General features: G+C 46.0%; 1 protein-coding gene across 1 annotated transcript in view; it reads right to left on the bottom strand.

Annotated features, from left to right (window-relative positions):
- LOC130871431 (RIMS-binding protein 2-like) overlaps positions 1 to 16889 on the bottom strand; it is an 81012-nt gene that overhangs the window by 37399 nt on the left and 26724 nt on the right. Inside the window, 3 exon segments of the mRNA XM_057764766.1 lie at positions 9438 to 10250; positions 13517 to 13626; positions 15065 to 15143. Coding sequence (XP_057620749.1) covers positions 9438 to 10250; positions 13517 to 13626; positions 15065 to 15143 — 1002 coding nt within the window.

The raw sequence follows: 16889 nt of genomic DNA, 5'->3' as shown, positions 1-16889 counted from the left end.
GACTGCGTGTGGGCTGGGCCGAGGCAAGAGCTCAGCTCCGTGGTGAGGACTCAAAGGAGAACAAGCCCAAGATTTCCGTAAATCTCATTCAGCATGCATCTCATTCTCACAGATTCCCAACGAGGGTATAAGAGCTGGGCGAGCTGCTAGAACTAGCCATGCTAATCACACGGTTATTGAATTTGGCTCATGCGTTGACACTTGAAATTGTTCCTTTCACAACAAAACTGCAACAATGACAGAAGAAATAACAAAATGGAGCAGGAGGGGCTAAAGGAACAGCCGGGGAACAGAGAGGTTTGATAAATATCTGTCATCGAGTCAAAGACAGTTTTCAACTGTCAGGGTTCAATCAACAAAGCACTCAGATAGGCCAGCCCGGGAGGCAGGGCCAACTTGGCAGCGGTGACTCCATCTCTGCCTCTGGAGGCTGATCAGGAGTTCATTTTCATAGGCTACTTCCAAGCTGGGCCATTTGGGCGATTGGAATAGATTGTTAAATTTAACACTCCATGTTGGCAGCTCCAGAGTCTTGGGGAAAAAAATCTCAGCAGTAACTCAAGCAAGGCTCATTTTGGGGCCACTGCCAACATGGAGGTGGGGGGGGAGGATGTGTGACCTTCGTGGAGACAGGATGCCTGCAGACTGAGAAGCACGGAGGAAGAATTATGGCTCCCATGGATGCCTACAGAGCTCTCCGGAACAGAAGGGACCTATCACCAGCAGGGGAAGTTGTCTAGGAAAGAGGGACAGGCCACAGCTACAGTGATAGATTTGAGACAGACGTGCACATAGGAGAGACACGGGACACAGGCATAGGACACTTGGCCCGGGAGCCATCCTGTGCCAGGGCGACTGCTCTAAGCGTGGAACGGAACTAAGCAGAGTCATTTTTATTGCTGAGATTTAAGATAGTTTAAATGGGCGCCTTATAATATTGGGGCTGCAGGGCCTCGGACAGGAGCCTCGAGTTGACGTTCATCAGGGCTGAGATGTGGACAAGCACATGTCCACATCCCGGGGGCATGTCTAGGACAATGGAAGACTGGTGCCCAAAGCTCCAGGCACTTCTCTGTGGCAGAAAACGTGCCTAGCCTGGACAAGGTCCTGGCTGCCATCCCTAGAAGCACAAATAATGGCAGGGCCCATGCTGTCCTGAGTCAATGTGTGGTGTTGTTCTGTGCATACCCCGCTTTCCACATATAACAAAGCCTTGACTTCCATGGGAAGTGAAGAAATTAACAAAAAAGACGCCGTGCGGCACACTCTGGCTGGCTCTTCTGTAACCTCACACTTCAGAAACACACCCAGGATTGAGAACGGTCACACTGAAGCCCACGGCCTCCTATGGGCAAACCTTTGTAGGGACAGTAGATTGTTGTGTTGTGGAACAAGGGCACAGGTGGCCTGAGACTCTGACTGTCTGCAGTCTCAGAAGTGGTGTTCTAGGAGCACAGAATGGCTCTGAAGAGGTCACCGTGGGATCAGGCTTACATCTCAGGAGCTCCAGCCCATCTGCAATCACAAGCTCCCTGGTTGTAGCTGTAGAGGATTATCAAGATTGAAAATTTAATTCAGAGGCCTTGGGGGCGGAGGCACCGGCAGGCAGGCAAGTCCCGGTAGGCAAGTCCGGCGGCGGAGGCACCGGCGCACAGGCAGGGCCAGGTGGCGGAGGCGCTGGATGCGGGATAGGGCGGGCAAGAAACAGTGAAGCCCGCACTGAGAACAGATTGCCCCGCTACAATTAAGTCAAACCCAATAGATAGCATCGATAAGAGGAGATGGGTAGACGCCAAGGCAAGAATTCACCCAACAATCTAAAAAACAACATGAAAACACCAGAACCCAATGATCTTACAACACAGGGACTTGAACACCCTAACACAGGAGAAGAGGAAAAAACTGACTTTTTGAAAGCAATAGAGTCCCTTAAACAACATGTAAAAAACGCTCTCATAGAAATGGATGAGAAGTATAACAAAAAGTTTGAAGAAATGAGTAAATACGTAAATGATACCCTGGGAAGCCAAGAAAAAAATGATCAAACAGGTAATGGAAACAGTCCAAGAATTGAAAACTGAAATGGAAGCAAGGAAGAAAACAAAAACTGAGGAGCAGTTGGATATGGCAAATATAGGTCAACGAGCAGAGACTACAGAAACAAGCATAATCGATAGAATACAAGAGATAGAAGGAAGAATCTCAGATTCTGAAGACACCATAGAGAAAATAAATGGACTGATCAAAGAAAACACCAAAACCAACAATTCTCATCACAAAACATTCAGGAAATATGGGACACAATAAAAAGACCGAACCTAAGAATAATAGGGATAGAAGAAGGAGAAGAGGCACAGCTCAAAGGTCCAGAAAACATTTTTAACAAAATTATGGAAGAAAACTTCCCCAACATAAAGAAAAATATTCCTTTGAATATTCAAGAAGCATACAGAACACCAAACAGACTGGATCAAAAAAAAGTCCCCTCGCCATATAATAATCAAAACACAAATATACAGATTAAAGAAAGAATATTAAGAGCTGCAAAGGAAAAAGGCCAAGTAACTTATAAAGGTAAACCGATCAGACTTACACCGGACTTCTCTATGGAAACCATGAAAGCCAGAAGGTCCTGGATAGAGGTACTACAGAAACTAAGAGACCATGGATGCAAACCCAAACTACTATACCCAGCCAAGCTATCATTCACTATCAATGGAGAAAACAAGACATTCCAGGATAAGAACAAATTTAAACAATACGTAGCCACAAATCCAGCCCTACAGAAAGTAATAGAAGGAAAATCACAACCCAAGGAATCCAACATTGCCAACACTGCCTACAACAACCCAGGCATCTAGCAACCCTTCAACAGCACAACTCAAAGAAGGGAGACACACAAACTCGTCTACCAAAAGCAATAAGAATAACCGGAGTTAACAACCACTGGTCATTAATATCAGTTAATATTAATGGTCTCAATTCACCAATAAAAAGGCACAGGCTAAGAGATTGGATACGAAAACAGGATCCAACAGTCTGCTGTTTGCAAGAAACTCATCTCAACCACAAAGACAGGCATCTACTCAGAGTAAAGGGTTGGGAAAAGGTTTTTCAAGCAAATGGTCCAAAGAAAAAAGCAGGTGTGGCCATACTAATTTCTAACAAAACTGACTTCAAACTAAAATCAATCAGAAGAGATCAAGAGGGACACTTTATACTCATAACAGGAACAATTCAGCAGGATGAAGTCTCAATCCTGAATATCTATGCCCCTAATATAAAAGCACCCACTTATGTAAAAGAAATACTGCTAAAACTCAAGGCAGACATCAAATCACACACACTAGTAGTAGGAGACTTCAACATACCTCTCTCACCAATGGACAGGTCAATCAGACAGAAACCTAGTAGAGAATTAAGAGAATTGTTGGAGGTAATGAAGCAAATGGACTTAACAGACATCTATAGAACACTCCACCCAAATAGGAAAGAATACACCTTCTTCTCTGCAGCTCATGGAACCTTCTCGAAAATTGACCACATACTTGGAAACAAAGGAAACCTCCAAAGATACAAAAAAATATCAGTGTCCACCTGTGTCTTATCAGATCAGCACGGATTAAAGTTAAAAGGCACCAACAATGCTACCCCCAGAAAGCTGACAAACTCATGGAAACTGAACAGTCAACTACTGAACCACACCTGGGTCAAGGAAGAAATTAAGAAAGAAATTAAAGTCTTCCTTGAATTTAATGAAAACAAAAAGACAACATACTCAAACCTATGGGGCACGATGAAAGCAGTGCTAAGAGGAAAGTTCATAGCACTAAGTGCCCACTTAAAGAAAACGGAGAAAGCATACATTGGGGACTTAACAGCACACCTGAAAGCTCTAGAAAAAAAGAAGCAGATGCGCCCAGGAGGAGTAGAAGACTGGAAATAATCAAACTGAGGGCAGAAATCAACAAAATAGAAACACAGAAAACAGTCCAAAGAATCAATGAAACAAAAAGTTGGTTCTTGAAGAAAATCAACAAGATTGACAAACCCCTATCCAAACTAATTAAACGACAGAGAGAGAACACGCAAATAAATAAGATCAGAAATGAAAAGAGGGACATAACCACAGACACAGAGGAAATTCAGAGAATCATTAGATCTTACTACAAATGTCTGTATGCCACAAAACTGGAAAATGCAAAAGAAATGGACACTTTTTTAGATAAGTACCATATACCAAACCTAAACCAAGACCAGGTGAGCGATCTAAATAGACCTGTTAGTTGCGAAGAATTAGAAACAGTTATCAAAAATCTCCCTTCCAAAAAAAGCCCAGCACCAGATGGTTTCAATGCAGAATTCTACCAGAACTTCCAAGAAGAGCTAAAACCTATACTCCTTAATGTATTTCACAATATAGAAACAGAAGAGTCATTGCCAAATTCCTTTTATGAAGCTACAGTTACCCTGATACCAAAACCACACAAAGACCCAACCAAGAAAGAGAATTACAGGCCTATCTCACTCATGAATATCGACGCAAATATTCTCAATAAAATACTGGCAAACCGAATCCAAGAACACATTAGAAAAGTTATCCATTATGATCAAGAAGGCTTCATTCCAGAGATGCAGGGCTGGTTCAACATACGCAAATCTATCAATGTAATCAACCATATAAATAAACTGAAAGAAAAAAACCATATGATCATTTCATTAGATGCTGAAAAAGCATTCGACAAAATTCAACACTCCTTTATGATAAAGGTCTTGGAGAGATTAGGCATACAAGGGTCATACCTAAATATAATAAAAGCTATTTACAGCAAGCCGACAGCTAACATTAAATTAAACGGAGAAAAACTCAAAGCCATCCCACTAAAATCAGGAACACGACAAGGATGTCCACTCTCTCCATACCTCTTCAATATAGTGCTTGAAGTTCTAGCAATAGCAATAAGACAACATAAGGGGATCCAGGGGATCCATATTGGAAAGGAAGAAGTTAAGCTTTCATTATTTGCAGATGATATGATGATAGTATACATAAGTGACCCCAAAAACTCTACCAAAGAACTCCTACAGCTGATAAACACCTTTGGTAATGTGGCAGGTTACAAAATCAACTCCAAAAAATCAGTTGCCTTCCTATACACTAAGGATAAGGAAGCAGAGAGGGAATTCAGAGAAGCATCACCTTTCATGATAGCCAGAAATAGCATAAAATATCTTGGGGTAACTCTGACCAAGGAAGTGAAAGATCTATTTGGCAAGAACTTTAAGTCTTTGAAGAAAGAAATTGAAGAGGACACCAGAAAATGGAAGGACCTCCCTTGCTCTTGGATTGGGAGGATCAACATAGTAAAAATGGCAATTCTACTAAAAGCAATCTATAGATTCAATGCAATCCCCATCAAAATCCCATCAAAATTCTTCACAGATCTGGAGAAGACAATAATCAACTTTATATGGAAAAACAAAAAACCCAGGATAGCCAAAACAATCTTATACAATAAAGGATCGTCTGGAGGCATTACCATCCCTGACTTCAAACTCTATTACAGAGCTACAGTATTGAAAACAGCTTGGTACTGGCATAAAAACAGAGAAGTCGACCAATGGAGTCGAATAGAAGACCCTGACTTTAGCCCACAAACCTATGAACACCTGATTTTCGACAAAGGAGCTAAAAGTATACAATGGAAAAAAAGAGAGCATCTTCAACAAATTGTGCTGGCAAAACTGGATGTCGATCCGTAGAAGAATGAAAATAGATCCATATCTATCACCATGCACAAAACTCAAGTCCAAATGGATTAAAGACCTCAATATCAGTCCAAACACACTGAACCTGATAGAAGAGAAAGTGGGAAGTACTCTACAACACATGGGCACAGGAGAACACTTCCTACGTATAACCCCAGCAGCACAAACACTAAGGACATCATTGAATAAATGGGACCTCCTGAGACTGAGAAGCTTCTGTAAAGCAAAGGACACTGTCACTAAGACAGAAAGGCAACCCACTGACTGGGAGAGGATCTTCACCAACCCCGCAACTGACAAAGGTCTGATATCCAAAATATATAAAGAACTCAAGAAATTAGACCGTAAAAGGTTAATCAATCCAATTATAAAATGGGGCACTGAGCTGAACAGAGACTTTTCAACAGAAGAAGTTCAAATGGCCAAAAGACACTTAAGATTGTGCTCAACTTCCTTAGCAATCAGGGAAATGCAAATCAAGACAACATTAAGATACCATCTTACACCTGTCAGAATGGCTAAAATCAAAAACACCAATGATAGCCTTTGTTGGAGAGGTTGTGGAGAAAGGGGCACTCTCATCCACTGCTGGTGGGAATGCAAACTTGTGCAACCACTCTGGAAAGCAGTGTGGCGGTTTCTCAGGAAAGTCGGGTTCAACCTACCTCTCGATCCAGCAATACCACTATTGGGAATATACCCAAGAGATGCCCTAACATACAACAAAAGTATATGCTCAACTATGTTCATAGCAGCATTGTTTGTAATAGCCAGAACCTGGAAACAACCTAGATGCCCTTCAATGGAAGAATGGATGAAGAAAGTATGGAATATATACATACTAAAGTACTACTCAGCAGTAAAAAACAATGACTTCTTGAATTTTGCATACAAATGGACGGAAATAGAAAACACTATCCTGAGTGAGTTAAGCCAGACCCAAAAAGAGGAACATGGGATGTACTCACTCATATTTGGTTTCTAGCCATAAATAAAGGACATTGAGACTATAATTCGTGATTCTAGAGAAGCTAAATAAGAAGGTGAACCCAAAGAAAACATATAAGCATCCTCCTGAATATTAACCTTCATTAGGCGATGAAAGAAGACAGAGACAGAGACCAACATTGGAGCACTGGACTGAAGTCTCACGATCCAAAGGAGGAGCAGAAGGAGAGAGAGCACGAGCAAGGAACTCAGGACCGCGAGGGGTGCACCCACACACTGAGGCAATGGGGATGTTCTATCGGGAACTCACCAAGGCCAGCTGGCCGGGGTCTGAAAAAGCATGGGATAAAACCGGTCTCGCTGAACATAACGGACAATGAGGACTACTGAGAACTGAAGAACAATGGCAATGGGTTCTTGATCCTATTGCATGTAATGGCTTTGTGGGGGCCCAGGTAGTTTGGATGCTCACCTTAATAGACCTGGATGGAGGTGGGTGGTCATTCGACCTCCCACAGGGCAGGGAAACCTGCTTGCTCTTTGGGCTGAGGAGGGAGGAAGACTTGATTGGGGGAGGAGGGAAAAATGGGAGGTGGTGGCGGGGAAGAGGCAGAAATCTTTAATAATTAAATAAATTAATTAATAAAAAATAAAAAAAAGAAAATTTAATTTAATCTTGATAAAATTCTGGGAACACTGGGGATAGAAAGGAAGTGTCAAACTCCGATGAAGAGCAGTGTTCTACCTTCCTTTCTGTGGTTGTGATAGACACTGACGAAAAAGACCAACTTGGATAAGGAACAGGTTTATTTGGCTTATACTTCTAGGTCTTGTCCCATCACTGAGGGACTTCATGGCAGGAACTCAAGCAGGAACTTGATGCAGAAGTCACAGAGCACAGAGGAACACTGATTACTGGCTGGTTCTCTGGCTCATATTCAACTAACTCTCTTACACAGCCTATGGCTACCCACCTAGGGAATGGTACCTCCTGCAGTGGGCTGGGTCCTCTTATACCAATTAACAACCAAGACAATCTCCCACAGACAAGCCCACAGACCAATGTGGTCTAAGCATCTCCTCAAGGCTCTCCTCCCATATGAGTCTAGACTGTGTCAAGTTGACAGTTAAACCTAACTAGAGTTATGTGTAACTAGTTAGGGTTCCTGTGACCAATGGCCAACAAGAAACAATTCTACAGTTTTCTTCATCAGAGTCAAAAGCCAGCAACAAGGCAATGGTGGCCAGCAGGAATCATGAACCAATGGCGATTCTATTCTTTCTGTTTTTTAAAAATTTATTTCCTTATTAAAGATTTCTGCCTCCTCCCCGCCACCGCCTCCCATTTCCCTCCCCCAGTCAAGTCCCCCTCCCTCGTCAGCCCTAAGAGCAATCAGGGTTCCCTGCCCTGCGGGAAATCCAAGGACCACCCACCTCCATCCAGGTCTAGTAAGGTGAGCATCCAAACTGCCTAGGCTCCCACAAAGCCAGTATGTGCAGTAGGATCAAACACCCATTGCCATTGTTCTTGAGTTTTCAGTAGTCCTCATTGTCCGCTATGTTCAGCGAGTCCGATTTTATCCCATGCTTTTTAGACCCAGTCCAGCTGGCCTTGGTGAGTTCCCGATAGATCATCCCCATTGTCTCAGTGTGTGGGTGCACCTTCTAGATCAGAACTCTGTTGCAACTAAAGGACCCATTGTAGTTGCATGGGAAGACACTAGCAGGGACAATGCCTTCTCTCACCAAGTTCTCCCTTTACTTGGAACCTATTTCACCCTCAATTCCAGAACATCCCTCCTAGGCAGGCTGCATAAATAGACCCATGGTGACAGGGTCAATGGTCACTTCTTTACATCTTCCCTTAACCAGGGACCTGTACATGGGTGTGACCAAGTTTTTATGGCATACTTTGGTTTCTTTCTCATCTTCTTCCTGAGGATGGTCACACTGGGCTGGCAGACACCATCCAGCCTTTTATTCTTCTCTCGGACATACAAACACCTTGAGTGTATATACGCAAGTGTGTGCCCTCCACTTGTGTGGGCTGCCTCAGCTTAGAAACCTACTAGGATGCACATAGCAGCCACCAATATCACAAACACTCCAGGACACCGAAGTGACAACTCATTAATGTAAGGGCACAGGGTCCTGTCTATACCAGGAGACCTCCAGACGTCTGATGTGCCCTGTCCCCTAGAGTACTGGAGAGGACGAGAGGGAGTACACTATCTCCAAGTTACAGCCAAGAAGGCAGAGGAGTCAGTTTTGCCCTGTGGTGGCATCAGCAGACAGCTTCATTTTTTTGTACCGTTCATCAGTATTCATTTATAATCAAAACCAAGAGAGGACAGCAGTAGAAGCATGGGCTCTTACACTCATGATCTCCCTTGTGTTATCAGAGGAGGTATGAGGTGTCAGATGTGGCTTTCCAGTCCCAGAGGTGGCCCTGTTGCCCTCCTGTCTATTACAGGACAGCCCCTGACAGATCAAGTGCTAAGGACACATCCTCAGATGCAAAGGACACATCCCCAGATGCTAGCCAAGAGCCAACTCTAAACCCATGAGCAGGTACCCATGCTCTGAACTTCCCATGGGGATCTGAAGGTTTTCAAGGATAACACAGACTCCTATGGTCACCTCCTCTTGCCTTTCCCTACCCGTGCAGGGTGTGCGCTGGCATCCTTTCATTACAGAACCCCCCCGAGGATATGGCTCACCTGCAGGCAGTGTGGAGAACTCCACACAGGCCTCCTTCTTCTCCCTCTGCTCCAGGGGCAGCTGCCAGGGCATCTGGTGGGGCTGGGCCAAGACCTTCACCTTGTAAGCCATATTAGGCCTGAGGTTGAAGAACTGATACTTGTACCTGGTGGCCTTCAAGATGTCCAGTTCCTCCTCGTTGAGGAAGATGACATGGCTGTAGTTGCTGTTGGTAGGCAGCCAGGAGAGCTGAGTAGAGATCTGTGTGATGTTGTCCACACGTAGCTGGGATGGCGCTACGACTACATCCTTGCCCACCAGCAGCGTGCACTGTAGCTCGTCCGAGTTGCCCCGGCTCATGACGCACTGCATGGAGATGCGGTAGGTGCAGGCGGCTGTGTTAAGTTTTTCGATCAATGCCTTGGTTCTCCTACCTAGGGCGAGGCTCATGCGTGTCTCCTTGTCTACCAGCACGTTATAACTGCTCACGGTGCCCCAGCCGGGTGGTACAGCGGGGGGCTCCCAGCCCACGATGACACTTTTGGCAAGCTGTTTGATAAGGGTAATTTTCCTAGGGTAAGGCACAATGTCTTCTCCGATGTCATCGATGCTCATGTCCAGAGTCCCCCCACCACTGTCGGTGACGCCCGAGTCCACTTGAGTTGGGGAGTGAAGGTGAAGGATACTCTCACGCTCCAGGCTGATGCCAGAATGATTGAGAAAGTTCTGGTCCTGCTCACTCCCCAGAGTACCAGCCAGTCGTGACTCATTGTCTTGGATAAAATCCACAAAGTTGGAGGGCACCAAGCCCCTCTGCCCATCCAACAGCTTCCCTGTTGGATACAAGAACAGATATCACTCACCATCCCCCAGGGCCCTGGGCCCCACAGCACTGGCACAGCAAAGCATCTCAGGCAGTCACATGCTTAGCCCCTCCATACCCTCTGTCTGCAATAACCCCATCCATCACCAAGTTTGATTTCCTCAGCCAGAGCTATGAGAATCTGCGTGTACACACCAAGCACGCTCTGGTAGAAGGGAAGCTGTTCAATAGGGATTAAAAGCTCATGTTGACTGAATGCCCAGCACTGGGAAAACCCCAGCACACAGTCAATAAATGTCAGGATAAACAATCATGTCAAATCCATGGCTTTGGGAGATGAACAAATGTCTTTTGTTTTTGATCATATGATCGATGGTGTGAATAGGGGTCTATTTACCCAGCTCCCTGCTGGGTAAATCATCAGAGCACCTATTATCCACCTGATGTGAGATTAAAAACACTGAATTGGTTGTCAAAGTGTCAGAGATAATCAGGTGATGTGGGATTTCCCCTGTGTATGCTGTGAATACCATTGGCAATCCTTGGCACCAAAGACAGTCTGGTACGTGGAAGTAATGATGGTAATGATATTGGTAATAATAATGATAATAATAATAGTGTTGGTGGTGGTGAGGATGGTTGTGGTGGTGGTAATACTAATAATACGGTAGTGATGGTGATATGGTAATATTGCTGATGATGATAATGGTGGTGCTGGCAATGATGAGAAGGATACTGGTGGTAATGATGATGGTGGTGATAATAATGGTCATGGTGACAATGGTGATTATGATAGTGGTGATGTTGATGAGGAGCATGATGGTGGTGGTACTGGAGATGGAGGTGATAAGGGTATTTATGATGGTGGGGATGATGATGACAGTATCTAACATTTACTGAGCTATAGTCATGTACAAGCCTATATTACAAGCACTTCCTAGCAGTCAATCCATCTTCCAGACAGAAAAGTGAGAGCTATCGCTGTTCTGCAATGGAAAAGATTGAGCCACAGAGAATAGAAGCAAGTCCCACTGTAATACAGCCTATCAAAACCTGAGTCTGGAACCCATTTGAGTGAGGCTCTTGGAACCTTTTAGTGGGCATAATGCATGATGGGAAAGTTTCAAGGACTTCAACCAGGTCATCTGGCAGTCGCACTGGGCATGCTGTTGACCCTAAGGTGAGATCTGCTGGGGCTGCACAGCCAGGGAGAGGGTTGTCCACTGACTTGGCCTCAGCTTATAATGTCACAGCAGCAATGCAACCTCCTATAAGTGGGCATCCAGAAAGTGAGTTCTGGAGCTCCCATATACTGAGAAGCAACACAAGCTCACACAAGAGAAGACTAGTTCAACAAAAGTCCCTTCCACTCAGAAGACCAGAACAAGACAGGCTTTCCCACATAGCAGAAGGGCCAGGGGATAGACAACTCCCATCTAGAATCAGAAAGCAGGGTCTGGAGAGATGGCTCGATGCTGAAGAGCATGAGCTGCTCATCCAGAGGACCTGGGCTCGATTCCTAGCACCCACTGTTGTGCTTTCCGGTCCCTTTAAGGGACAAGCCACGCCCACTCCCATTACCTCTGACCTGCCCGCCGCCATCTTGCCCCTTCCCTCTTTTGCTTCCTTGGCATGTGCACACGTTCTCTCTGTCTCTCTCTCTTTCCTTTATCTCTTCTCTATCTCCTCTCTCTCTCTCTCTCTGCCTCTCTCCCTCAATAAAATGCTTTATGCCTATCTTTGTGTTTATGTGTCTGTTACCTGCCACCACCGGCAGCACGGCACATGCCCTCCCACTGGTGGGAAACTGTAGCTGCTTGTCACCTGGCAGGCCCCGCCAGCCCGCCTCGGAGAACGTTTTAAGAATAACACCCACACCATGACTCAAAACCACCTGCAATTCTAGTTTCAGGGGATCTGATGTCCTCTTCAGGTCTCCACAGGCACTACACACATGTGGTGCACAGACATACATGCAGACCAAACATCCATATACATAAAATAAGAATAAAATAAAACCAGAAAGCTGATTGTGGGCAATAGCACCATTGTCAGGCGAAAAGGCAATGAAACTGAGGCCTTCTGGGTAGACAGAGTCCAGGTCCTTTCTGCAGATTCTAGAGGTGAGTAGGATGGGAAGGGGGTGTCAGGGTATGAGGCTGGGCTCCTGAGCTAACAAGAGTCTCGAGGCCTCTGAGAATGGGAAAATCACACTCAGTGAGGTCACGTCATGACTGCACCACAGAGGACAAAGATGGGCACTTTGGGGAACACAGTGGCCCTTAGTATTCACTAATCCTCTGTCCTCAGAATATGGAAAAGGTTTTTTAACAATAAATAAGATTGGGGTCAAGATCATGATGGGGAAACCCACAGAGACAGCTGACCTGAGCTCATGGGAGCTCATGGAGTCTAGACCTACAGCCAGGGAGCCTGCATGAGACCGACCTAGGCCCTCTGCATGTGGGTGACAATGTGTAGTTTGGTCTGTTTGTGAGACCCCTAACAGTGAGACCAGGATCTGTCCCTGTTACATGAGCCAGATTTTTGGAACCTATTCCCTATGGTGGGTTGCCTTGCTCAACCTTGATATAGGAGAGAGAAGCTGGCCCTGCCTCAACTTGGTATGACAGGCATTGTTGACTTCCATGTGAGGCCTTATGCTTTCTGAGAGTGGATGGTGGGGGTATAAAGGAGGTGTGTGGAGGGAACTGGAGGAGATAAGGGAGGGGAAACTGTGGTTGGTATGTAAAATTAAAAATTAAAACAATAGGTTTATCTGTATAGAACATGTACAGAGTCTACAGTCTGATTGTTGTTGGTAGGGATTTTCATAGTGTGTGTTAGAAGCCATCTAGGTAGGAGTCCCAGTGCGCAGAAGGTACCCAGGCTATGTGCAAACACCTCACGATTTTAAAAGGGCCTCAAGCATCCTTGAGGTTGAATGTCGACCTGTTCCCCATGGATAATGAAAGGTGACAGCAAAGCATCTATCAGCGTCAGTGTCAGCCCACAGCTGCCCAGGAGCTCTGCCAAGATGAACACTCAGGGCTCCCAAGTGCCAGCCATCTACTGCCATTAACACTCAGAAAACCAGCTCCACTCTCCTGGCAATCATCACAGAGGGAGACTGGGACCTCTGGGGATTGGGAGGGACAGAACAGAGAGCAAGCAGCCAGGAGCATGAGGGAACCCGGCACATCTCCCAGGGTTCGGGCAGGCTGGTCTTCTGCCTGGAACAAGTCAGTGCCCACCAACCGCAGCACATTCACAGACCTTCATAGAATCCATCCTCATCCATGTCTCCATAGACGTAGAGGTACTTTCCTGCCGTGAGAGGCAGCTCGGCTTCCGGGTTCTCATTGGGCCCATCAAAGGGGTTGTAGCTGCGGGAAGAAGCAGTTTGCATGTTAGTGGCCCTGGCCATGGTCTCCAGTATATGGTTCCTTATACCTGTTACATGTCAAATGGTGTCACAGCTCACTTAGTGAGATCCCATGTCTCCTCTCCAGCATCCTCTGCCTGGCTCACACCAATGGTTAAAGGTAATTCTGAAGCCACAAGAGCTCTTTGAATCTGAGGACATCTTGTCCAGACATCTTGCTCCCATGTGTCTCTTTCACCTGAACTACACATTTCCAAATTAGTGAGCTACTATGAACAGAGTGAAGGCTGTTGCTTTTGTTCTTTGTGATTTATTTCTTTATGTGTAGGTGTCTGGGTGTGTATATGTGCACATGTGTGTTCAGTATCTGTGGGAGCCAGAAGAGGGCACTGGATCCCTTTGAACTTGAGTTACAGGCGATTGTGAGCTGCCTTATGTGGTTACTTGGAACTGAACCTGTGTCTGCAGGGAGGGCATTCAGTGCTCTTGACAGCTGAGCAGTCATCTCTCCAGTCCAATTATGTTGCCTTTAAACAAAGATTAGCTAACTGAGGTAGAACAGCACTGCACATACTACTTACCATGTTTTTTCACCTTACTATGTAGGATTTCATATTTCTATCCCACCAAGTCTGCCATTGCCTTTTTAGTTTAAGTATAGTAGCCCACTGTTGAAGTCACCAAACTTTATGGAACTGTTTTTCTAAAGTCAGATGTAGACCCTGCTTCTACCTCCTGACTAACAATGCATTCAGTGTCCTGGCTAATGTCCTTATAACATATCTTTGAACACTTGCACAAGGAAAGACATTCTAAAAACTGCATTTGCTTGATCAATGGTATGTTCTACTGAAGACTTCTAAGATATGATGCCTGGGATTTGGGCAAGAGAGTAGAGGGGTAATTGGAGGCATCAGTGGAGGAGGCTCTGGACATGGTCTCCCCTGTGACATTCTGTTTGACACTTGTTGTGTCCCCTATAAATATCTGCCATAAGTCTCAGCCTCTGACCTCTATGAATGTGGCCTCATTTGCCAAGAAGTTCCTACATGTATCACCCAGGTGAGAGGATATCACACTGGCCAGGGTGGACATTGATGCCTGAGACATGGGAACACACGTAGAAGAGGTGTCCATGGGAAGGGGGAGACAGAGCCTAGAGAGATACAGCAATAAACCAAGAGCCCTGGGGCCACCAGAACATGAGAAGGATCCAAGACCCTCGGTCAGAGTCTGCCTGGGCCATGGCCATAGGGTACCTTAATTCAGCTGCTGACCTCTGGAGCTGCGAGGGAGCAAGCTCCTGGGAGCTCAGCTTGAGACACCGAATCACGGCAGCCCCGAAGAATAAAGTGTGATCTCAACCTGTGCACTCCCTGCCTCTCACCTGCTTCTTCTGCCCCAGCACTCGGGGTGGAGGTGTGGCATCACATCCCTACCTGTAGCGGGCAAAACACAGGTGCACCTTCCCCGAGCTGCTTTGCTTGGAGTTGTTAGAGTTCCAGTCATTGTCCATTTGTGAGGAGTGATTGTGGTTTACACTTGGTGATACTAAAGGCTACATGTCACACACACACACACACACACACACAGTGATACAACTCCTTCCCTGGGCATTCAGGAAATCTGCCTGTAGTCCTACTGGGCTTCACTAGGAAAGTAGCCCAGTCTGTGAAACTCTCATGTAATGGGAATCACCTCCATAGACCTTGCTGGAATCCTAGCTTGAACATCAGCAGGGACTTGGGTGCCCCCCGCCCAATGCTGTAGCCTAAGACACCAGAATGTCATACCAAGTAGCTTGTGGAAGACAGAGGTGACCACACCTTCTGCTTTCAGAGGGCTGTTGCTATGGAAGACCCCATTTGTCATCTCCAGGGGCATTCGATAAAACATGGAGATCCACAAGAAAGGAAAAAGTAGGGATCTTCTGGATAAGTGTTTTGAAAATCCCCAGCTGTGGGATTCTCCACTGAGGCAATAAGCCAAATCCAGCCAAATTAATGAGACTGAATTTAATCTGAGCAAAGCAGTTCCTGGGTGATTCTCAGGGTAAGAAAATAGGAGAGAAATCACGTGGCAGGGCTATGAGCCAGGTCTCAAATATCCTGTAGGTGTTCAGGTTCTCTGGGATTGTGATTTGTGGGCTGGTTTTCTTTGCTTTATGTTTAAAAACCACTTATGAGTTAGTACATGTGATAATTGTCTTTCTGGGTCTGGGTTACCTCACTCAAAATGATGTTTTCTAGCTCCATCCATTTGCCTGCAAAATTCAAGAGAGAGCTAATCTACATGGGAAGTCGAAAAAGACAAGATCTCCTGAGTAAATTGGGAGCATGGGGACCTTGGGAGAGGGTTGAAGGGGAGGGGGTGGCAGGGAGGGGAGTAGAGAAAAATGTAGAGATCGATAGAAATCAATTTAAAAAAAATATCCTGCATGTGTGGTCTTGAGTGTCTCAGGGGGAGGAGCCTCTGCTTGGTGGGCTTTCTCAGGGACAGGGTCTGGAGAGAGAGAGGTGGGGCTGAAGTAGAGCCTCCACCTAAACACCTCTCATTTCCCTCTTTCGCCCTGCAGTCTCAGGGTCTGCAGGACATAGGAGACGGCCACCAGAGTCCCTACACTGCAATAATCCCAGGAGCATGGTAGCGTTTCCTGGGAGGCCACATGCCTCTGAGATAAGGACACTTGACTCAGTCTCAGATAAGAGGGAGACTGAGTCCCAGTGTCCTAGGGAAAGAAAGTTCCCCTCCCACCCCTTCTGTGTATGGAAGGCAGAGTAGTCCTTCATGATGATGATTAGGCCATGCAGCTCCTTCCTGGGAGCTCTCCAGCACCACCCTGTGTGGCTTACACAGAGATTAGTGCTTTACAAGCGACCAAAGTCACACCTATCCCTACCCCCACCACCTCCCAGCTCTCCTCAACCAAACACCTGGCTTCTCGGGCATACAGTAACACCAATGGCCAACCTTCCTGGCTCACAGCCCCTCCCTGCCCACACAGCCAGTTCTGCTGTCTGCAGAACCCTCACCAGGACTTGGTTGTCCAGATACTGATGGAGTGCTTGTCCTCCCACCATATGTATTCCCCCCATAATATCCAGGACCTTGGCCTGTAAGCTGTAGGTCCCTACTTCCTGACACATGGTGGTTCACTAGGGATGGATGTAGAAAATTAACGGAAATGAAGGAAGAGGGCATGGAAGGATGGAGGGGCGGGGCATAGACATCCTCCCAGATACACTCTGGAGCCGGCTAGGTGGG

Source organism: Chionomys nivalis, chromosome 3 (assembly GCF_950005125.1).
Source record: "Chionomys nivalis chromosome 3, mChiNiv1.1, whole genome shotgun sequence".
Lineage (NCBI taxonomy): Eukaryota > Metazoa > Chordata > Mammalia > Rodentia > Cricetidae > Chionomys > Chionomys nivalis.
Note: the sequence above shows the minus strand (reverse complement) of the source record. Positions and strands in the feature narration are given on the sequence as shown.